Source organism: Pogoniulus pusillus, chromosome 4, assembly GCF_015220805.1.
Source record: "Pogoniulus pusillus isolate bPogPus1 chromosome 4, bPogPus1.pri, whole genome shotgun sequence".
Taxonomy (NCBI): domain Eukaryota; kingdom Metazoa; phylum Chordata; class Aves; order Piciformes; family Lybiidae; genus Pogoniulus; species Pogoniulus pusillus.
Window position 1 is genome coordinate 16,227,875 of NC_087267.1, and position 24,395 is coordinate 16,252,269.

The following is a 24,395-nucleotide window of genomic DNA, read 5'->3' on the forward strand; positions in this document are numbered from 1 at the left end:
ATTTTCTTGTCCTGAGGGAAAAAAGTAGAAAGATGACTGGTGCAATAGTTGTAGGCTATGGAGCAGCTAAAAGGTTCCGATTCATTTATTTAAAACAAAAATGTAGCCCACATTTTCCACTTGCAGCCAGAAGTCAAAAGGAACATCAGGGAGAGGTAGCCTCATCACAGCCTCCACAGGCTTTTGATTGGCACAGGCCACCTTTTTCTAGGACAGTGTTAAAGTGAGTTCAGACTTGAATTTTCAAGTCACAGTTTAAATATTTATTCTGGAATAACTGCTTACAGCTCGGCATATTTGTGCTAAATTGGTGGCAGATTTTGCACTGACCACGTTAGAATCTGTAACTGGATCAACAAAGGTCCTCTACATCAGGAAATTCAGAAAAATCGGAAGGAAAGTCAGCTCCTTTCTCTCCCCTGCCACAGGCCAAAGTTAACAGAATTCAAACATCACTCTTGAAAGACAATACATTGAATCAAATCTTCCATTACTTACCCAAGTAAGTTCTTATTTATTATACTAAACATAAAATTTGCAACAGAACCATAGAATGCTCCAGGCTGGAAGGGACCTCCAAAGATCATCTAGTTCAACCCCCACTGCAGTCAGCAGAGACATCCTCAACTACATCAGGTTGTCCAGAGCCTTGTCCAATCTCACCTGGAATATCTAGAGGGATGGGGGCTCAACCCTCTCCCTGGGAAACCTGTTCTACCACCCTCATAGTAAAGAACTTGTTCTGAACATCCAATCTGAATCTGCTCTTTGGTTTGAAGCCATTGCCCCTCATCCTGCCACTGCAGGAATTTGTAAACAGTCTCTCTTCAGCCTAATTTTAAGCCCCTTTCAGGCAATGGAAGACTGCCATCACCTGAAGGAAGGCAATGGAAGGCTCCCCAGAGCTGCCTCCTCTTCAGGCTGAACAACCTCAGCTCCCTCGGCCTGTCCTTGTAGCAGAGGTGCTCCAACCTCCTCTGGACCTGCTCCATCAGGTCCTTATCCTTCCTATATTGAAGGCTCCAGACCTGGATGTAGTACTCCAGGTGACATCTCACCAAAGCAGCAGAAAGTGGCAGAATCCCCTCTCTGGATCTGTTGCCAATACATCTTTTGAGGCAGCCTAGGATGTGATTTACCTTCAGGGCTGCAAGCTCACTGTTTGCTCATGTCCAGCTTCTTGTCCATCAGCATCCCCAAGTCCTTTCCCATAGGGCTTTTTTCTCTCAGCTCATCCCCTAGTCTGTATTGATAGTGAGGATTGTTCTGACCCAGGTTCAGAACCCTGCACTTGCTCTCGTTGAACTTCAGGAGGTTCACCTGGGCTCACTTCTCCTGCTTGTCCAGGTCTCTCTGGAAGACATCCTGATCCTTTGGTGTGTCAATAACAGCGCTCAGGCTCACTGATAGTACATGGGATCCCATTATTTATACCACTGATAAAAATTACATTCCTTCTGATTTTCATTCTAATGCCAAACTGTATTATGTATGCAATAACTGTTTTGAAAAAGGTAAAGCACTATGCATAGATTCACAAACGAGGTACAAACGGACACACAGAATTAACTCTTCATTTCATTTTGAACCCTTCCTACTTTGAATGCATCCCAACATTCCACTTGTGATTTTGACTGGAAAAATGACAGCAAGCAGAAGTTTCACTGAACTTTTTGACATGGTTCTCAAGGTCACTTGGAAACTCTAGTGTGTACAAATACTTACTTGTCTCTCCTCCTGCTTTGCCTGGTATTTACCAACACCACATTTGGTCACCTTGATGCCCACCCATGCAAATCATTTAATACTTTACCTTTCCTCATGGCTTTTGTTGCTTACTAGGAAAATAGCTGCAGTGTCACCTGCCAACACTGCAACTTCAACCGTTTTCATCTCATTTCAAACACAAAACTTCCACAAACATGGAGAAACCCTCTTTGTCTTCCAAACACAACAAAGGAATTCTGCTCTTAATCTCCTCTCAGGAAGTTGTTGGCTCATAATATTTCTGCAGCTCACCCCCAAATTAAAACTGCCTTTTTTTTAAAAAAAAAAATCTCTCGGTCTTTTTTGTTTGTTTGTTTGTTTGTTTTACCCAATAGCATCTCACATATTGAAAAAGAGCTTTTGGAAGTTCACATTCTTTAGTAGTGCCTTCAGACACATTTGGGAGTTTAGTATGAAAATTCCCTTTGCAGAAACTTGGAGAATGTCTCATAATCTTTCAATTGTTTTGCTGCTTAAGTCCTCAGTTGATCAAATGTTCTCTTTCTGTTCCTATTCTTTTGCTCATGACTTTGTAGTCTGTTTATATGTGAAGTCACGATTCTAAGGGTGAGACTGCCTATTCTACTAGCAGCTGTTCAATGGTGGACTCTCCTAGATTAACATGGTCTGCACAAACGCTCCAAAGTTAGATACTTATTTTACTGTAAAAACGTAGCGATATTTAAGGTCTATAAAGTATGGGATAAATCAGAAGGATGTGGAGTGGTAGCTGTGTGGAAGCCTCAAAATCTCCAAACCTACAAGAATTAAGGCTCTCTCTGTTCTTTCCCTTCCCAAAAGGGAATTTGTTAAATATGTTAAAACACAAACAGCAAGGAAGTGAAGACTATTTGCATATATAGGACCTCTGCCTTTACATGTCACAGCACCCACAACAGCAAGGATTAGGGCTTCTATAAGTGAGTGGGAATCGCCTGAGAAGGAGGCTCTTTAACCAACACAAAACAATAATGGCATTTTGCCACAGACAAAAAAGTCATCATTATTTCCTTCAAAGTCTCCACTTTGTTAAGTCAGTGATGCTCACTTAAATCTTTTTGGTTTAGGCTGGCTATGACTTTTAGTCAGATAGGCCTGTCTCTAACCCTCAAGGGTTATCCAAATGAGGGGTCAGCTGCACTGGAGTATGGGAAGCAGCTCTTCCCCTGTGCAAGCACTCCCCAGCATGCAAAGGCATAAGGGCCCACTGATCTAGATTCTATAAAAAGATACCTCCAAGACAGGAAAGTTGTTTAGCTTTAAAGAAGATCCCCTGGAACATCTTCCCCTTTATGTGTCTGCTCCACTTGGACTGTTCACGTGTTAAAACGGAACAAGGTCTTGGCTCTGGAGGGAGGTCAACTTACTTAAGACATTAACTTCTAAAGGAAAAATACATCTGAAAGAAAGAAATACTTTTCCCCTGAGTATGCAGGCATACACCTCCATGTTTGATGTGGTTTACGCTAATCAAAGACATGCACAAAGAATGCACTGGCTGGGGAGAAGGCTGACCCCACGCAGGAAAGGACACATTCTTACCATCCAGTCATGTTGAAATCACGGTAGAGCATCCTCTTTCCAACTTCTTTGCGCTGTACCCTCCGTGGAAACTCTAAATGCGTGAACTCGTTTCCCAGCAAGTGGGGCTGCATGTAAGCCTGTGGGCAGAAACCAAGCCACAGATACCATGTGAATATCACAAAACAAGCCATCATCTATTTTTAACGAGATAGCATTACCATCCCTTTCTGCTCCTTTCCCACACACATTGTTTTCCCCTGCTTTTTAAACAAGGAAGCTCATGAGCTCTCTTTGAGCCAACGACGTGCATGTTACACCAGTTCTGACACTGCCTGCTGTCCAGCAGCAGCCCTACAGAGAGAAACACCCTAGACCTCAAAATCCTTCACCACTTTTCCCCTCCTCTTCAATGCCTGGCATCCCTAACATATATCATAGACACAGAGGTAGTTTGAAGGATTTCATAAAACAGACCACAACTCCTTTTGTAAGTCAGTGACCTAAGAGAGGGGAACAATCAAAGAATAAAGCCATAGAGCAAGAAGAGAATTGGAAGGGGGCATATGGAGTGAAGCTTGAGCTTTCGCCTCTCAGTTCAGCTATGCCAACAATGCACACAACTTAATATTACTGTCACAATTTGTCACTGTCTTGAGAAGAAATGGTGTGCTGCACACTCCATCACACCTGACACTGCAAATAACCACAGTTTTTCTTGTCTTCTAAAAAATACTTCCTTGATGCAGAACAGACTAAGAGAAGCAGCAGCAGTTTTGTGTCACAACTACAGCTAATGGTTTTGAGGGTGTTAGTGCCTGAATGTTGCTCTGTTGCCTTTACTGGCATGCTGCTGTGCAGATGCTGGAAGGTCCCTTTGCCAGACAGAGCCTTGTGTACTCCAGAGCTCACCATACTTGAGAGCATCACAAGGTGGTTTGTTGTTTGGTTTTTTTTTTCATTCCCTGTAAAACGTTTTTGTTTGGATTTCTACACAGATGATAGGCTAATCCTAAACATACTGTATTTCTTCTTTCTGAAATAAACCTGGCTCATTTTGTCCAATACTTAGCTAAACAAGCCTTCCTCCCTTCCTTCCAAAGCCACATTAGGAGCGAGCCCTTCTGAAGATGCAGTCAAATTGGCTAGGGAACAGAAAAAAATGGTTGCATTTCTTAACCTTTCTGCAGATAAGTCTTTTCCCTTATCCAGCCAGTTAAGGCAATAAAGTCTGCCATATCTCCAGCAGCAGCTGCCATCAGGACAGACCAAATGAGCTGGCTTTATTTTGTGGGTTGTCATAAATCTAGCACTCATCAAAGGTGAGCAACAGGAAGCAGTGGAAGCCCTTACTGATCTACCTGGCAGCTATCATGCAGATAGTTCACAATAAATTATTTCCTGCATTTAAGGGCTGAGCCCACTCCCACTCAATTTAATAGGAGTTGGATCAGGCTCAGCACACCACACTGATAACCTTGCATCAGCTTCTCCCCACTTTCATCACCAGAAATCCCTACAGTAAACACCTTAAGCCCAGCTGAAATGGGGCTGAGGGAAATTGCTGTGTGTAGCCAACAAGATTGGATTCTGCTTTCAAGAGGCAGCTCTCAACCACACAAGTGTGATCTTGACATTGTGATCCCTTCCTGGAACAGGAGCTCCATCAAACTCTGTGTGTACAGTTAAGGGAATTACATTTTTTTTCCTTCCGTCTACAGCCAGCCAAGGTCCCCTCCTCCACCCAAACATTGTTTTCAAGGACCTTCTAATTGGATCAATCTCCCTTATTACAGAAATGGTTAAGAAGCACTGGTGACTTTTAAGAGATATTAGTCCAGATGAAGCTTTTCATGCTTCCAGAACTCTGCATTCCCTGTCTAAAAGGGCATATAAACTTTTTTATTTCTTTTCATTCCAGTTGCCAAAAGATGGAATATGCCTAATGATTTATCTGATGTACTGCTGCACACTGACAGCAGAGAGCTTGTCTGTTTTTTAGTATACTTTATACTCTTCCTAGTCTATGACACTGTAAACAGTGAAGTCAGTCTGTTTTCAAAGTGTAATTGAGTTCACTTTTACAAATGCACAGCTAATCTTGATTAAATAATTATGAACTGCTAGCTAACAACTACTACTGCCTGTCTATAAAACAAGAAGACACAAACAAAAATCTCCTCATATCTGACATAAAAATGAAATAATTTTGCCTATAGATGAGATTACTTATTAGATTGGATCACAGTTCCAGAAGGAAAAAAAAAGTTACAGACTTGCAGCATTTTTGCCCTCGAAAACAAAAATTTCCTTTATTGAAAAGGTAAAGCAATTGGGAGAGACTGCATCTCATAAAGATTTATTCAGATGGAAAGTCTGAGGTCACAAGTGAAATAAGATTAATAAAGCTGGCAGAGTTACCAGTGGACTGCTAATGTTCAAATAAGATTTCTCTTCCGCAGCCAAGCCTCAATGCTTGATTTACAATCCAGGGATCTTAACCTGATTCTAATATTTTTGGCATCAGTGGAACAGAAGGAAAAGAGCAATTTGGAAGCTTCTGGTGCCTGTGAGCTAAATTCTCATGTGAAGAAACAGAGACTTTTTCTGGTATACCCCCCACCCCCCTTTTAATTTTTTTGTCTATATTTCTTACCCTTTTAACATTTATTTCTCATATCTCACTAGTAGTTCTACAGATAGAATAACATTTTGCTATAAAACACAGCTGCAGATTCCAGTTGGGTTTGTTAAGAACTGCTCTCCAGAGCAGGGCTCTTCTCTCTTTCCACCCCAAACTTCTCCCTCTCTGTCTGCTGCTGGGCCAGCAGAATCAGAGAATAAAAAGCAATGCTTTTAAAAAAGTCTACAGATGTTTCAAGCAGCTATACAAGCAGACACCATTAAATGTCCTCAAGCAATCAAACAAGACACAAAAATAAGTGAACCAAATACCAGAGTTAAATCTATAATGAGACACTACATTTTCCATTTCTCCATTTAGTCTTCATTTGCAAGAACCTCAGATCAAAAACACCATCCAGAGAACTTAAAATTTAATAAGAGTGACTACCAAGCACTTTCTGTATCCTTACAAGGTATGTTCAGAGAACATTGTTATTCTGCATTACAAAACTGGAATGTTTTCCATCATTTTTCTTTCAGAAGCTATTACACTTTTCTGGCATAAATCTGGCATAGTCTGCACTGTGTGTTTTCAGTACTCTGCCATTTTACACTGTGTTCTATGTCTGGATGCATTCCATCCAATATTGGCTGTTTAAAATGGAGCCTAGTTGAGGAAATATCAGCCACATCTCTTTCAAAAGGCTATTTGCTTCCTGTTGTGTTTCCCAATGACCAGCAAAGCAAACATGACATCGAGATAAACCCAGACTCACACACTAGTATGTCAGTTAAGTAGGTAGCAGAGAACACAGAATTACTGTTTTCTCCTACGTCAAATATATCTTACAACTTTATCCTCTTATCATGCTGTGCTATTTCCCCCAGTATTGTATTCTACTTGTAGTAGTTTAAGGCTTATGGAAAAACACCAGTAAGAGAACTCAGGACTTTCCTGAAAGTTCAGTGCAGAATGTAAATAAATTATAGAATTGGTTGTAAAAAGAATTATAATGATAAAATCTGCATCAATCATTGGTTTGCTCAGAGGGATTAAAATGGCAGCATATAACCAATGTTGCTCTTGGGCTCTGTTGCTGTTTCTTCAACTCACTGACTCTTCCACACCATGCACTAACCTTGACTGACCAGATAACACAGAATCATACAATCACTCCACCACCTCCCTGGGCAGCCCATTCCAATGCCAATCACTCTCTCTGCCAACAACTTCCTCCTACACCTACCATGGCACAACTTGAGACTGTGTCCCCTTGCTCTATTGCTGGCTGCCTGGGAGAAGAGACCAAGCCCCACCTGGCTACAGCCTCCCTTCAGGTAGTTGTAGACAGCAATGAGGTCTGCCCTGAGCCTCCTCTTCTCCAGGCTAAACAACCCCAGCTCCCTCAGCCTCTCCTCATAGGGTTTGTGTTCCAGGCCCCTCACCAGCTTCATCACCCTTCTCTGGACATGTTCCAGTACCTCAACATCTCTCCTGAATTGAGGAGCCCAGAACTGGACACAGTACTCAAGGTGTGGCCTGACCAGTGCTGAGTACAGGGGCAGAATAACCTCCCTTGTCCTACTGGCCACACTGTTCCTGATGCAGGCCAGGATGCCATTGGTGGCACTGGCCCCTTCTAGGCTTTCTTTGTCCAGGGGGGGAGGATTGGATTTCTGTATTATTTCTAAGTTGTAAATAATTGTAGATAATTCTAAGTACATGTAAATGTACTTTGTATATATGCTTGTAAATGTAGCTTGCTGTAAAATACAGCTTTATCTTACTTCCAAGCTGTCTGCCCTAGTCTGGTAAACTTTATTTGGAGGGGTGGGGGGAATTTTCCAACCCAACCACACTACTATAAAGGACTACCACCCACAATGCATCCAGAAGTTTTTCCAATTACTGATTCATTATTTTATGGACATGTTTAAAACAGACAGAGATTAGAACTAAAGGAGGTGGTGGAAGAAGGAAAGAGGGAAGTAGCCAAATCCCACTCATGAACACCCATTAGTGAGAAAGAAACATTATGGTGCACTGAACTGCTGCAGAAGCTGAAGGATCAAGGGAATACTGGTTGCAAGGCTTTCACACCTTGCATCTTAAAATGTGCTCTTCAGCTGAAGGATTGATTGCTTTCTGCAACACTTTCACAAGTCCCCTGACACAGAAGTCTGCCTCTGCCATGCAGTCTGCCTGAAAACTGCAGCTGTGTGCTGTCCTCTCACTGTTAAAAATAGAGATGGACATTTGACCGTAACCAGAGCTTCTCATGAGTCAGAATGATAGGGTAGTTCACTTGTTCTATTGAGGTCACCATGCCAAACCCCACCATTCTACAAGCCCTTATAAAAAGTCTCTCCCCAGCACCTTCTTTTCTCCTGGTTGAAGAGCCCCAACTCTCAGCCTGTCCACACAGGGGAGGTGCTCAAGCCCTCTGATCATCTTTGTGGACCTCCTATGGACCTGCTCCAGCAGCTCAATTCCCTTCTTATGCTGAAAGCATGAGAACTGGACGTGATATTCCAGATGGGGTCTCATGGGAGCAGAGTATAGGGGGAGAATCACCTCCCTCATCCTGCTGGTCACGCATTTTTCAATGCAGCCCAGGATGTGGTTGGCCTTCTGGGCTGCAAGCACACACTGACAGCTCATGTTAAGTTTTCATCAGCTGATACCCTCCCCCAAGTCCTTCTCCTCGAGACTGCTCACAAGCCACTCCTTGCTCAACCTGTATGCATGCTTGGGATTTCACTGATGATACAGGTGCAAGACCTGGCATCTGGCATTGCTGAATTTCATGAGATTGGCTTGGGCTCACCACTCAAGCCTCTCTGGTCCCTTTGGATGACATCCCTTCCCTCCAGCGTATCAACCAGACCACACAGCTTGGCATCATCCTCAAACATGTACAGAGATGTTTGCAGGGCCTGAACAATTCATTATCCTGCAGATTTCTTTGCAAATGGAAATTTTGTCCAAGAAAAGAGGACCAAAACAAATATCCTGTGTGGCCAAAGCAATCAATAGGCACTACAGGCAGAGGAAATCCTCACCTTCTGTGCTAAGTGTGTCTGCTGCACAGAGAATCAACACTGAGAAGTAACCTGTAGGCTGAGGTTACTTCTCAGTAACCTCCACTTGCCTGAGCAGTAACACTCCTACAGTAAACAGTATCTCTGTATTTACCAAGTAAAATCTTGAAGCTAAAACAATTAAGTGGTTTTCTTTCTATTCTGCATGAAGAACATCTTTGAAACAAAGAAACTCAGATTTAACTAATAAGAAAATAAACCCAAGGTAAGTAGCTTTCAGGTAAGAATGGCAGGAGGCATTGATAGTACAACAGACTGATAGCAGAACGTGAGGACATCCAAGGTGAGTAAGGAGAATTATTTGGGATCTAAGCAGCAAGACAGATTAAACATTAGGAGTTTATGTCACCCTTGTAAAAAACATTAGAGCTGTCTTTTTTTTTAAACTCAAGTGTGAAATTAAAAAAAAAAAAGTTACTTATGGAATGTTTGAAATGATCTCTAACTTAGTTTCACACTTCTGCTGTCTCACGCATGTTACTTTCTTTGAACATGAGACTCGCAGCCCTGGTATATTTGTCACATACAGACTTAAAATGAACAAACAAAGGTAAAGGCATTTTCCAAAGGAAACAGCAGAAATGCCTTTCAAATCAGCTGCTGTTTTCAAATTTAAGCCAGAAAGGACATGTAAGGAGGGGAAAAAAAATTCCTTGTTGGCAATGCTTTATCTCATATTTCCTACAAAAGTAGCAGACTCCCTAGGATCACAGAATCATAGAATCAACCAGGTTGGAAGAGACCTCCAAGATCATCCAGTCCAACCTAGCACCCAGCCCTAGCCAGTCAACTAGACCATGGCACTAAGTGCCTCATCCAGTCTTTTCCTGGACACCTCCAGGGACAGTGACTCCATCACCTCCCTGGGCAGCCCATTCCAATGCCAATCACTCTCTCTGGCAACAACTTCCTCCTGACATCCAGCCTATACCTCCCCTGGCACAACTTGAGACTGTGTCCCCTTGTTCTGTTGCTGGTTGCCTGGGAGAAGAGACCAACTCCCACCTGGCTACAACTAGATACTAGAGATACCTTTTATTTTAAAGGCCAACAAATTATTTTAAATGTAACAGAACTGTAAATATTTTGGCTTTATTTGGTTCTTCAAATATGAGTACTCCCAAAGCAGTGTTCCCTCTGAAATTTTCAGCTCCAGTCCAGTGAACCTGACTGAAAATCCAAGTCATAATTGTGGAAACATTCATAATTTTTCTTTAAAGCCTTCCACCCTGCCTCAAACAACTGGCATTTTGCCCAGTTTCAAACTACAGTGCTTGGGCTGGGCTAAAGCTAAGAGACACCTTAAGATCAGGGAAGACCACTAGCCTTGGCCTGTTCACCTCACATCAGCAAAGCTGACAGTGAACCTACCTTAGCTTAAGTCTAGATTTCTGAAGAGAAAAAAACAGGGGATAAGAAGCACAAAAGAAATCTGCAAGCCACGTCTTAACAACTTCAATCAACCAATCTGACCATTAATGAGAAACTTGAAATGTAACAAGACTGTTTGCATTAAGAGTGATGCCATGTGTGTTGCTTGGGCACTCCATCAGCAAGTACAATTTGCTGTATAAAGCATCCCATGTCCTCAGCTAGACACTTTGTCCAACCTTTACGGGTTCTGCTACACCAAACAAAACTAGTCTTTCTTCACCCATTCTGCCCTGCAGCTGCTAATGCTCACAGAGATCACTTGGATCTCTTTTCTCCAACTGAGGTACTATTGGCATGCTATTAGTGCAAATGAATAAAGCACTGCAACATCGTTCACATGCACAGAGAGCAGTCTGTGGTATTTTATACTCAACATGAGCTGGCAGCAGGCACACGCAGCCCAGACAGCAACTGTGTCATGGGATGCATCAAGAGAAGTGTGGCCAGCAGTGCAAGGGAGGTGATTCTCCCCTTTTACTCTGCTCTCATCAGACCCCACCTGGAGGTCTGTGTACAGTTCTAGAGCCCACAACACAGGATGGACATCAAACTGTTAGAGCAAGTCCAGAGGAGGACCACAAAGATGATCAGAGGGCTGAAGCACCTCTGCTATGAGGACAGACTACAAGAGTTGGGGGTCTTCAGCATGGAGAAGAGAAGGCTTCGAGGAAATCTTGTAGTAGCCTTCCAGTATCTGAAGGGGGTCCACAGGAGGGCTGGGAGGGAGGACAATTTACAAAGTCTTGTAATGACAGGCTGAGGGGTAATGGGTTTAAACTGGCAGAGGGCAGATTTAAACTAGATATTAGGAAGAAGTTCTTTAAGTGAGGGTGTTGAAACACTGGAACAGGTTGCCCAGGAAGGTTGTGGAGGCTCCCTCCCTGAGTGTGTTCAAGGATGGTTGAGGCCTTGAGCAACCTGTTCTAGTGGGAGGTGTCCCTGCCTATGGCAGGGGGTTGGAACTAGATGATATCTGAGGTCCTTTCCAATGTAAACCACACTATGATTCTATGAAATACCTCTGTGGTTTTCAACACCAATGAGCTGCTGGAGTTTTACAGATGAACATGGTACAGCTGTACCATGAGAAGAGGCAGGAGTCCTTTTACTAGGATCAGGATGTTCTCCACATTTGCTGATATCTCTGAAACATACATGGTCCTTCACTGAGCCACAGAAACTTAGTGGCATGTGTCTGAACTTTAGGTATTACCACTGTGCTGGTTTGAGGCTAACTGGAATATTTTTACAAGAAAGATTATAGGCTGTGAAAAGAAAACAGTGGTGATGAAGACTCACAGTCTTGTGAGATGTACAAAAACAAGGATACAAACTTAGGTAAGACAGAGTGCCTCTGCCTGTCAGAGTGAGTGTTTCTCTTCTGCTTGGATCCGTGTAACCCAACTAATCATTCTTCTAACCTCCCTTGCCCACCTTCCAAACTCACCTGGCACATAAGGCAAACTCTGGGCTAAGGTAGAAGGGTGGAAAGAAGGTGGAAGGGTGGTTGGGAGCCCCTCCTGGGGACTCTGATTTCTGGGAAGGGTACAGTGTTTCTGTATTACTTGTATATTTCTGTACATAGCTGTAAATACTGTAATATAGTGTAAATATCTGGTTGCATATTGTGTAAGCTGTGAATATAAAGCTTCATTCCTTAACTTCCAGCCAGCTGAGCCTAGTCTGGGTGATTTCATTGTGTGTGTGTGTGGGGGGGGGGGGGAGGTAACTCTCAAACCATCACAACTAGGCAATGCTTCTCATCAGTGGCACCTGATTTAATCCTCAGATCTCTTACCAGATACTGAAGTCGCTGGCGTTCAGTCTCTGGAGTGAATTCTGCAGACATTGGAATGACTTCACCATTTCGGATTATTATAGCCCTGGAACAGTAATAAAACATCAATACAGAAAATAAAAACAAAACCAAAACAACAACACAAAACAGGATTCCTGTCCTGCATCCTTTAGGCTGGATGAAAAAAAATAAATTAAAACAAAATTGTATATGCCAAGTTCATTTCAGAGCTCACAGAAACATCCAAGCAACAAAGGCAAGAGTTATTTCAGTTGATGTCTACAGGGAATACTTATTAAGTGAAATGCAGACACCCAGAGGAGATGCTGCAGAATCACTGATTGTAGAACAACTCTTTGCAGGTTTTAATCCCAGTTGTGGCTGACACTGTATAAACTACTAACTTCAAATGACTCATGCAAGCACTTTCCAATTATTGATTGGTCCTATGTCATGCCAGAACACTTCCACTCCAACTGTAAATAGAAATGGCAAAATAAATATTGTTTAACACAAATTTAACTAATTACCTGCTGAAAGATGGCAGGTAATGGGATAGACCCTTCTGCAAATAGCAGAGAACAAATTCTCTCAAACACCTGCCTGTTGCCTCTTAACAATCTGCTACACAGCATGCAAACTATGGTCCAATTCTTCCCTGGTGTAATGTCACTAGCTGAAAAGAAGTCACAAGATGGAGGAATTTATCTAGCATTCCCACTTCATTCCACAGTCATGAATTCACTCACAGAGCTGCATTCCTTAGCTCTGTAAGTACAGTAACACTTGGTGCTTTTGAAGAGTTGGATGAGCTATTTATCATCCCAAAGATTTTAGTGCCTGTTGTGGAGTCGTTTCTCAACCATCAGTGGATGAATTCAGTGTTTGGATAGTAGCAGTGTACCAGCTCTCTTGAATTTGCTGTAGATAAACTAAGCAATTGCCACTTTGATTCTCCAAGAACACTTTCTGTGTTTTAAATTGTCTTCATTCTGTGGTCTTTTCATCCTGTTGTGTGCTGCAACACATCCAGAAAGGGCCACAAGGATGATCTGAGGGCTGGAGCACCTCTTCTATGAGGACAGACTGAGAGAGTTGGGGCTGTTCAGTTTGGAGAAGAGAAGGATTCGAGGCAGTTTGCAGAAGAGAAGGCTCCAAGGAGACCTTACTGTGACCTTCCAGTATCTGAAGGATGCCTACAAGAAAGCTGGTGAGGGACTTTTTAGGGTGTCAGGTAGTGATAGGACTAGGAGGAATGGGTCCAAGCTAGAAGTGAGCAGATTCAGACTGGATGTTAGGAAGAAATTCTTCACAATGGGGGTGGTGAGACACTGGAAGAGGTTGCCCAGGGAGGTGGCAGAAGCCCCATCCCTGGATGTTTTTAAGGCCAAGCTGGATATGGCTCTGGGCAAAACAATCTAGTGGAAAGTGTTCCTGCCCACAGCAGGGAGGGTTGGAACTAGATGATCCTTGAAGTCACTTCCAACCCTGACAAATTCTGTGATTCTGAGATATTTGTGTGCTAGCCTGCTTCTCTTGACAATCTGCTGACGTTCTGTCTATGTCAGATATTCTGATGGCATACTGCAACACAGCCAAATACGGTAGCCACAGGAAGACTAACAACTTAACCTCCAAATTCAACACACAGACATCTGAAGAAAATCAGCCTGGTTCATAAACCAACTGCCTAAAATTCGTGGCACTGACTAACTTTCCAAGTCTTCTAGAGACAATATTAGACTGAAATTGTCTCTGATGATGTGCTATTGCTGGCATGCAAAAGACAGGAGCATCAAAGAGCAAAGGAACCGTTCACGTTTCTGAGATTCACATGGCAAAGGACAGACAGGGACAAGATGGTGCGACAACGGGAAAGAGGTGAGAAAAGGGTCCAGTGAAGAAGGGAAATCAGTTCTGCTTTGACAGGTAACAAATGTATTGCTCCTAGACTTCCCACACTCCGTTTTTGCAAATAATCCTGTGTAGAAATTAGAAGTGGCAAGAGCGCAACCTACACACTGAACGTTCCTGGTGCCTCTGTATTGCTACAATTAAAAACAAGATTGTGCTCCTGAAATAAGACAGGTGTGTGGTGGCAACTCATTAATTTCTTAAGAGAAACTTGTGCAGAATTTTTGATAGAGTTCCCCCCCCACCCCCACCCCCTTTATGGATCTGAAAGTATTACAGGCTTACAAAAATACCAGTCCAATTAAAAATAATGAGTGTTTGTTGGAAATTTTCTTCTTGGATTTCTGAGACAGCCTTTTTAAAACGCAGTAAGCACTCTACCACCACCTCTGTCCTACACTAACACCTTTGCTTTTATTTTTTTTGTAATTCCTGAAGTGTTGGGCTTTGAACCAGCCTCAACTTACTCAAAGGCAGCAGATAGTTTTTGTAACCTTTGCATATGTAATTTGGCTCACTTGAGCAGGCCTCCGTTTTAGGGGACTGTGCATTTAGTACTAAGGCAACTGCCTAGACTACACTGATCAAAGCAACTGATCAGACACTAACTGAATTTTACACACCAGTTTAAGAGAGTCAGAAAAGATCTACTGATCTTGAGCTTGTCTGAAAGGGCCAATAAAAAGCAACACACTTTGAGATAACTGCTGGCACGCTAGGCTAATTTCCTAATTATCCTTTACTTCCCCTTTCATCACCATTTCACAGGAAATCCATATTTTAAAGACCACTCAGACCAATCTGGGGTTCACCTTTTCCTTTGTGCATGCTGACATACTTCCTATATATCTTGCTGGCTATCACTCTCACTTCAGTGGGTAGAATTGAGCCCTAAGGGACCTGCATCATATAAAAAGCAATTCAGAGGAGAGTGGGTCAACCTTTCACGGCTCAAATTATTTTCACTAGAAATTGCAGCCACCTGGGATGAAAAGCACAACGCAGCAGAAAAGCCCAAGCCCCCCAAAATCTTTTGGGGAAAAAAAATAAAGCAATGCTTTTGACACCTGATAAAACAGCCACAGTTTTATGTTTTACATGAATGTTTTCAGCAGTTGGACTTCATTCAGCTCTAAAGTTACAGTTGCTCATAAGAACCAAATGATTTCATATGAGGAATTAGACAGTAATGGGAGGGATGCAGGCTTATGTGTATAGGTCACTGGTCTGTCAAGTGTGGTGGGCTCATTATTCTCTTATCAGGCCCTTTACCTTTCCACACCAGCTGCTTAGCTGTTTCATGACAGTAAAGGGAATTTCTGAACAGCCCAAGTGACAAAATTGGACACATTGGTTGGTAGTCTCGCTGGAGAGGCTGGGTGTGAAAACCTGGCCCAGAAGCCACCCTGCTCAGCAGGATTTTCCCTTGTGACTGAAGAGGTGCTGAATCAGGCTCTAATTGGGTTTGGAGACTGAACTGCCCTTTCCATGACCTCATGGTGACAGAGCTGTCAAGCACCGACTGAAGGCTTTTCCTATCTAGCAACCTCCAGAGCCCTGAATTCAATAGCCCAAAGTCAATAACTACTCAAGGGAAGGGAATCTGGCTCACATGGCAGCTGCAAATAGCCCAGCAACTGCTTTGAGAGACCCACTGTAGATGGTTCTGCAGGACAATTAATTTTGACTTTATGCTTCCTAATGGGCTTAATCAGCAACACGGTGTTACATGGGCATTACTGCTTCTGCCACACATAAAAGATGCATCTACACAATGAAATAGTGCTCTGAAATCATTTAGCTCCCCATGATTTGGGAATGTACAAATGTATTATTTCATACTAGAATACAGCTGTCCTATTAAACTGTCAGAAATAGCTACCTAGGAAGCAAAAAGAACTCAAAGAGATGCAGTGCCCAGAGAGCATCTGATTCTGCCATGTTTAATAGTGACATTTTAATTTCAGTCACACTGGTGAAACACATTATAGCAGAGCCACAGGGCAAGCCTGCTAAAGGCAGACGGATGATTCATGTTCACAGGGAGCAAGTATGTCAACACTAACAAATTCTTTGGTGACAAGGTTGCTTCAGACCCATACCAATCATGAATTTTCTACCAATGAAGTAACAATTAAAAAAAAACCCAAGAGTTTTTTTTTTTTTTTGGCAGGATAGAAAATTGGGGAATCACAGCCCTCTTGGTGCACTGCCCTCCACACTCAGTAGCTCTGATGCCCTCTCCATGTAGCATCATCTGCAGTGATCAAACAAAGAGGGGAAACTGCTCTTAAGTCTTGAGGCCAGGGAGGCCATCAAGGTCACTTATTTGGATCACTTTTAAAAACAAACTCCAGATTTCTCTGAGTCCTCTCTCCTCTTTAGAACCCAGCCATCCAACCTACAGCACTGTACACGTCCTTGCACTTCACAGAACATGCAGGTGCTCTGCCCAGCAAAGACAGCTTGCTCACTGGTCTGGAGCTGGTAAGTATTCATAGAAAACAGAAATGTGTTAGGGAAAAAAGGACCCAAAGCTTACAATGGAATAAACAGAAATTTGATTTTGTCTTTCTCTTCTGGCTGTTTCACTGAATATTTTCTGATCATGAGAAGCTGTGCCCTGTTCACTTAAATGTGGAGCAAGAGTGGCAGTCACAGCAAATTCTGCAGCAGGCTACATCCATGCAGTCAAATGCAAGTGAAATGAAACACCAGGAGCTTAAAAGGCTGCATATAAATCTACAGAAACTACTACATTTACACATAACTGTGTTGTCCATGGTGAGCAGCTAAACAATCTTATGAGAACTGCAGCATCGAGAGAGAACCTTAATTACATGTCTGTTTTCTATATCCAGACGGGATACTTTAAAAACAGTATTTGGTAATTTAGTAAACATCCCTCTTTAAAACACGAGGTGAACGAAGCAACAAAAAGGTAAAAATCTGACAGTGCACTGTGCTGCTGCTCTCACATTCAGGATGTAGCAACAACACTGTCTTAAGGAAAATATCAATAGCTTTTGCATTTTTAATGTGGTTAAAACAGCCACCTCTCCTTGAATCAAGCAGGGTTTGATGTTTGTTTTTCTTTTCTCCTTTTTATTTTATGGAGAACACAACCAGATGAAAATTGCATAGCATCTGTCCCAAGTTTCTTGTGAGAAACAGGGAAATTTATACATTTTAGAAAAATCTACTGTTGCTTACTCTCATTTAATCATACAGAGAAAGAAACACTTTACAGTGAACAAGGTCAAAAGTGTAATTTCAGTGCTGTCATGGGACTACTGGGATTCTGGTGTTCAAAGCAAAGAGGCATCTCCTACTGTTAGGAGCATTCAGGGGACACCCTGATTCCATTACACACTTTTTCAGCCAAAAATGATTTGAAACACAACATTAAGCTGCACATTTCTACAACAGAAGATCCAAGTCTGGTAAAGGTGACAAAAAGAGACCACTTGGAAAACGCTTTTTGACAGCGTATATCAATTCCAAGCCACAGGGAGGATGTATCCATTTTGTCAAAAGGTGTTAAGTGTTGTGGATTCGGTACAGATGAAGCAGAACTGTCTGGCCTGTCTGAAGAGGTATTAGATATGTGTCAGTGGAAAAGAAAGAGAGATTAAACTGACAGAAAGAATAAGGCAGGGTTTTATGGCATTCAAAGGGGAGCCAAGCAGTAGATTTTAATTAGGTGTGTCACAAAACAGCTGAGAAAGAAAAAAAGAGAAAGTAAATCCTAGAACTATGGAATCAGTCTAGAAGGGTACTTGTTTACTATAGTAACTAAATGTATATATTTAAAGAAGCCAAGGAAGAGTAATGATAATGTCTGGTAAAGCTTTAAACTAGTTTTATTTACCTTTGATTAAATGCTAAGTGAAAGTGATTACAAAACTGGAGCACTGGAACTTACAGCTGTTACAATTACTGACCACTTAATACATTTAATCCTGGCATCTTCCTTTTACTTATTACAAACTAGACTACTCTCCCTTAGTCCCGTGTGTACTCATTTTTCAGTGTTTCTTTAGAAACCAGGTGAACAAACACCTCACTGCACTGGCAATAATCATGGAACTGCAGTGCAAAGCCTCTAAATTATTTCCTTAATTTTATAAACTAAGGCAAGGTGGAGATAGTGAAACAAACCATTACATAATGGCATTAAAACAGGTTCCAGTGATGACATATCCATCACCATAAAACTCCGAAGTGAAAGCAGCAATCCTCAGCAACACCTCAGATGCTTCAGAAAATGCCCCAACTCCTACTCATTATCACTACCAAGAAGAAAACAAGCAACAAACCAGAGAGGAGGCAGAGGCAATGAAAATGGCCTCTCTCCTTATTTTCCATCTACTGCCACTCAAAAGTCCTACCACCTGCTTTCTTCACATTTTTCAGTGCAAACATTAGGGTGCCACAGAAATATTGCAACAGAACAGCAACACTGGGTGATTTTCTTTTAAGCTGAACAAAGTCGATGTTAATACAGAACACACTCCCTGCTCGTGGCTCTTCCTGTCACAAGGTAGTCTCATGGTGTATGCTGTGGTTAAAGAAGGCTGTTTGGATGCACTCGCTCATCACAAGCGGGGAACTTCAGCTCCCTCAAGCCAACAAAAGGTGTGAGAGCTTGTCTTGGTGAAGTATTCCACAAAGGTAGGGTTAAATGAATGTTCTGTAACAGTGTGCTTTGCTATTTCTTGCAGGAACAATAAAGAATCCTCCCAAACTTCTGCTAAGGCCTTTTGCTGACCACCCTGGCTGCTCTGAGGGTTAATGTCTCAACAGCAAAACTGCCAAGTACAGTCCAGCTCCAGGAGGACATGAACTGGGCACTCATTCCCAGACATTTCATTCCAGGGCCTTTTTCCTATCCTTGCACATAGGACAAGCACAAAGCCAAGCACACTACACCTCTCCCATGGCAACCTCCTGTCTTAAAAAGAGAGACTTCTGTCTTTAGAAGGAAACACAGAAAGAAATTATGAAATCAAATTCCTTCAAGAAACCTCTAAAGTCATCTTTTGGAAGCACCTAAAATCATGCAGTCTGTTCCTTACATTTCTAAGGCTTTCTAAGGCTTATTTAGTGATTTGCCTTTGGGCAAAATGAAGCTGCTGATATACTCTGAAGCCACTGCTCTCATGCCCTGTTCTTTACTAAATGAGTTGATCTCATTGCTGTCTACAACTACCTGAAGGGAGAATGTAGCCAGGTGGGGGTTGGTCTCTTCTGCCAGGCAACCAACAACAGAACAAGAGGACACAGTCTCAAGTTGTGCAGGGGGAGGTATAGGCTGGATGTTAGGAGGAAGTTCTACACAGAGAGAGTGATTGGCATTGGAATGGGCTGCCCAGGGAGGTGAAGGAGTTGCCATCCCTGGAGGTGTTCAAGAAAAGACTAGATGAGGCACTTACTGCCATGGTCTATTTGATTGGACAAGGCTGGATGATAGGTTGAACTGGATGGTCTTGGAGGTCTCTTCCAACCTGGTTGATTCTATGATTTTAACAGAAGGATCATGAATGGGTAGGTAGAAGCTGTTTCTCAAAGCAAAAAATGCTCATAGATTTATATGGAAGAGTTTACTTCACAGAATCACAGAAATGTTCAGATTGGAAAAGACCCTCAAGATCACCAAGTCCAACCCACAACCCTACACTACAAGGTTAGCCCTAAACCATATCTCCAAGCACCACATCCAAATGACCTTTAAACACATCCAGCGCTGCTGACTCAACCACCTCCCTGGGCAGCCCATTCCAATGCCTGATCACTCTTGCTCTGATAAAACGTTTCCTAATGTTCTCTCTAAACCTATCCAGTCACAGCTTGAGGCCATTCCCTCTTGCTCTATCACTATTTACCTACCAGAAAAGACCAGCACCAACCTCTCCACAACATCCTATCAGTAGCTGTAGATAGTGATGAAGTCTCTCTCTTTCAAACTACACTGCCTCAGCTCCTCCTGTCATTCTTCATCAGATTTATTCGCCAGACCCTTCCTCAGCTTCGTTGCCCTCCTCTGCACTCACTCCAGCACCTCCAAATCTCTCTTGTATTGAGGTGCCCAAAACTGAACATAATACTCAAGCTGTGGCCTCACCAGAGCTGAGTCCAAGGGGACAATCACCTCCCTGCTCCTGCTGGACAGAGGATCCCAGCCAGGATGCCACTGGCTTTCTTGGCTACCTGGGCACACTGTTTGCCCATATTCAGCTGCCTGTTGATTAGAATCCCCAGGTCCCCAGACAGTTTTACAGCCACACTGCCCCAAGCCTGCAGTTTTGCTTGGGGTTGTTGTGGCCCAAGTGCAGGAACTAGCATTAGCCTTGTCCTCACATACACTAGCACACGAGTCAGTCAGAACCTTCCTTACAAAATTCTGAATTTTTAGAACAGGTTTTACATTCCATCCCATGTGGTCTATTACCAACTTAGTAAGCAGCAATTAAAAGGATTTTCTACTCCTGGCAGCCTCCTTCTGCCTCATATATTGCATTCAACAGCAAGGAGAATTTGGTCATCACCAACACCATAATTAAATCTCTTCAGTTGTTGCTGCATCACTACTCATTCTATGGTTTTATGTTACATAGAGCTTGCAGGTTGTCCACAGAAGAGACAGGTTGGAGAAGACACATTGTCCAGTCATTTTTGACCCCAGGAGCTGCATGCTTCTAGTTCACCGTGCCTCTTTGGGTGGGCTGCAGCTTGATTCTTAGGGGAATCTCTTCTGAGTTCCCTGCACTAGTTTAGGTCTGCTAGTGTCTATATATATCTGAGGGGTGGGTATCAAGTGGATAGGCAAATCTCTTTTCATTGGTGCACAGTAATAAGACAAGGAACAAGGGATACACACTGGAACACAGAAGGTTTCACCTCGAGGAGAAACTTCTTTACAGTGAGGGTGAGTGAGAGTTCTTTACACTGGAACAGGCTGCCCAGAGAGGTTGTGGAGCCTCATTCTCTGGAATCTTTCAAAACCTGCCTGGATGCATTCCTGTGTGGACTACCCTAGGGGATCCTGCTTTGGCAGGGAGATTGGACTCAGTCTCTGGAGGTCTGTTTCATCCCCTGACATTCTGTGATTCTGTGAATTGCTTTGCTGCAATCTAAGTATGGAGTTATTATTAGCAGTTGGCTTTATTAAAAGTATTTCACTTTAGGGCTAAGTCGACTTTTTTCTTTGTTTGGGGATTTTTTTTTTGTTTGGTTAGTTTTGTTTTGTTTTCTATTCCCACCACCCCATGGCTGTCTCTATCCGATTATTTTGTTTGCTTAATTGAGCAAATAACTTTTGCAATTGAACCAGTGGTCACTTTGTATGTTTACCTATACACTTACAGCACTCTCTATTCTGGTCCAAGTAACACTTAACCTAAAAGCTCTGCAATAAGTTGTACTTTCCTCTTAGTTTACATCTGAACTTGATCTTTCAGAGAGGGCTTCAGCTGGCAGCTAAGAAGCCACTACAAACCAGCTTATAGCAACACTGCTCCACAGGAAAACTGGCCACTGATGTTTAGGCATCTTTAGGATGGAGATTTGCTGCCCTCACAGGATTCATTCTGCCCATGATGATTTCAGTGTATTAGTCATTGGAACACCACTAAGTCCAGAGTTGCCATGATGATACACTACCATATTTCTTAGTGCCATGGTCCAGTTGACTGGCTAGGGCTGGGGGATAGGTTGGACTGGATGATCTTGGAGGTCTCTTCCAACCTGGTTGATTCTGTGATTCTGTATCCCTGCCGAACAACAAGGCACCAATTATTCAGGCCATGCCAGGAAAATGAACAAAGAAGTGCAGTCACATTTGTGGCCAGTTCTGAGTCTCAGGACTCGTCTGTGGAATCAAAGTCTTTTTCCCTGCTGTCCAGGGTATCACATTCATCTCTAGGACAAGTTACCATGGCAACTAAACCTGGGCTTAGTAGATGAAGGCATTGCTTTGCAAGTCAGTGTTTATTTTGCCAGTAATACAGCTGGCATGTGGCTGACCACGTAAGATAGAAGAAGCACGGATTTCTTTCCCCCTGCTCTTCATTGTCTTACCATTGAGAGAGTCAGAATGACTTCTAGCACCCAAAGCATCACGTCTACTCTGATGTCAGCTTTTCTGCTTTATTTTGTGGCAGTTACATGATATCAGAACAAGCTGGACTGAGAGGTAAAAGCAGATTGAAAGTTGCACTCTCTGCTTCCGCTGTATTAGTGGACTTTCATCCAAGTCCTGCTTCACTTACCCATGCAGAACTGACAGGGAAAGCCCTCACTCAAAGCCCTAGGAACAGGGTTCAAACTGCACTGTGCCTCTGCTGCTGAAGCTAAATAACCTGGGCTGCTTGGCAAGCTCATGGAATTCAGAGGATGAGAAAAGCTTTCCAACACAATAAGGACCACAGTGGACTTTGAACATTCACCAAACAAAGGCTGGATTGTTCCTGCCAGCCCTCCTCTCATAGTACAGATGGGAGCTAGAGGTCCAACATGTCCAGTTTGGCAGGCTTTGACCTTGGCCATGTAAACACTGGGAAGAAGAAATCTGCAGGTGTCTCTGTGGTCAGGTATGACAGTACAGATTTAAAAGATGGGTTTGACATTAATGCACTACACCAGGACATCTGGATTCTGGTATATGTGCTTATACCTCAAGCTGCCTCTATTGCAGTTCACAGTCTCTTTTTGACCTGTACTTTACCAATACACGGAGTGATTAAAATTACATCTTGGTACCCTTTGCTCATCTTGATTCAGACAATACAAACTCTACAGGCCACACATGCAACATACATGCAAAGATGCTATTACAGTAGGATTTCTTCCTTGATCAGGTATTCACTAATAAAACCAGGCAACAGGGGATTTTACTTGCAGTGGTCTGTCTTGACTAGTTTGGGTTTGTGGTTTTTTTTCCTTCTCTTTTTTTGTAAAGGCTGAAAACCTCGGAGAATCAAAGATAACAGAATCTATCACTTCTGGAAATTAATACCAATGAACTGTGTCTTTCCAGTTTACTTGAACAGAAAAAATTATCTCTCTTTCCTAAAAATCCAGAATATAAGGACTTTGTGGGTAGATGATACTTCTATGGTTAGGATCAAAGACTTACCTGAACGTACAGGATCACAGAATCACAGGACGTTAGGGGTTGGAAGTGATCCCCTGCCAGAGCAGAAAACAGAATCTAGTGCAGGTCACACAGGAATGCATCCAGACAGGGCTTGAAAGTCTCCAGAAAAGGAGACTCCACAATCTCTCTGGGCAGCCTGTTCCAGTGCCCTGCCACCCTTACAGTAAAGAAGTTCTTCGTCATGTTGAGGTAGAACTTCCTGTGCTGATCTTTACATCCATTGCCCCTTATCTTACCACAGGGCACAAGTGAGCAGAGGCTGTCTCTTCCTTCCTGACACCCAGCCCTCAGATACTTAGATCTATTTATTAGATGCCCTCTCAATCTTCTCCTCTGCAGACTAAACAGCCCCAGGGCTCTCAGCCTTTCCTCATAAGGCAGTGCTCCAGTTTCTTCATCATCTTTGTAGTCCTCCACTGGACACCCTCAAGTAGATCCCTGCTCCTCTTGAACTGGGGAGCCCAGAACTGGATGAAATATTCCAGGTGGGGCCTCACTAGGGCAGAGTAGAGGGGGAGAAGAATATCCCTTGATCTGCTGGACACACTAAAAATGTTCACAAGAGCTTCAGCACCTGCTAGACTGACACAGACACTGCTAAAGCAGGAAAAAACAAGAGTTTGGAGGAGAGGAAGGTCGTGTTTTGTTTTCAAAAGTCTATGAATGCTTGCTGCCAAATTAATCACTTCTGCCAAGTCAGTGCTAGATATAATTTGCCAGTACCCTGGAACTTGTCATTTACTGGATCTCCAGAATATGCTCTTCCTCATCACTGCACATTGAGTGCATTGATCAGTTTTGAGCCAACACCTTTTCTACATATCTCACTTAAAGTGTTTCCTGAAGTGCCTCCAAAAGCTTTATCCAGCACAAAATTCTGCAAGATCTGAGGCTGCTGCTATTCCTGTGAAACCTATACTCTTGCTTCTCCCTAGAAGGAGGGCAAGGAGGAAGAACAGAGCAGAAGTGCTTCTACAAGCTTGCAAGTCAGGCTTCTAAAGGAAAAAAAAAAAACACAGGGAAAGTGGAGAGATGCAACTTGGCCATATCTCCTGGGTATGACTAAGTTGCCATGCT

The 24,395-nt window shown here is 42.8% G+C and overlaps 1 protein-coding gene across 1 annotated transcript in view; it reads right to left on the bottom strand.

Annotated features, from left to right (window-relative positions):
* The window catches only part of PPM1H (protein phosphatase, Mg2+/Mn2+ dependent 1H), a 165,007-nt gene that overhangs the window by 38,243 nt on the left and 102,369 nt on the right, over nt 1-24,395 (bottom strand). The window contains exons 5-6 of the mRNA XM_064142247.1: nt 12,248-12,332; nt 3,310-3,428 (exon numbers count right to left, since the gene is read on the bottom strand). Coding sequence (XP_063998317.1) covers nt 3,310-3,428; nt 12,248-12,332 — 204 coding nt within the window. The remainder of the gene's footprint in view (nt 1-3,309; nt 3,429-12,247; nt 12,333-24,395) is intronic.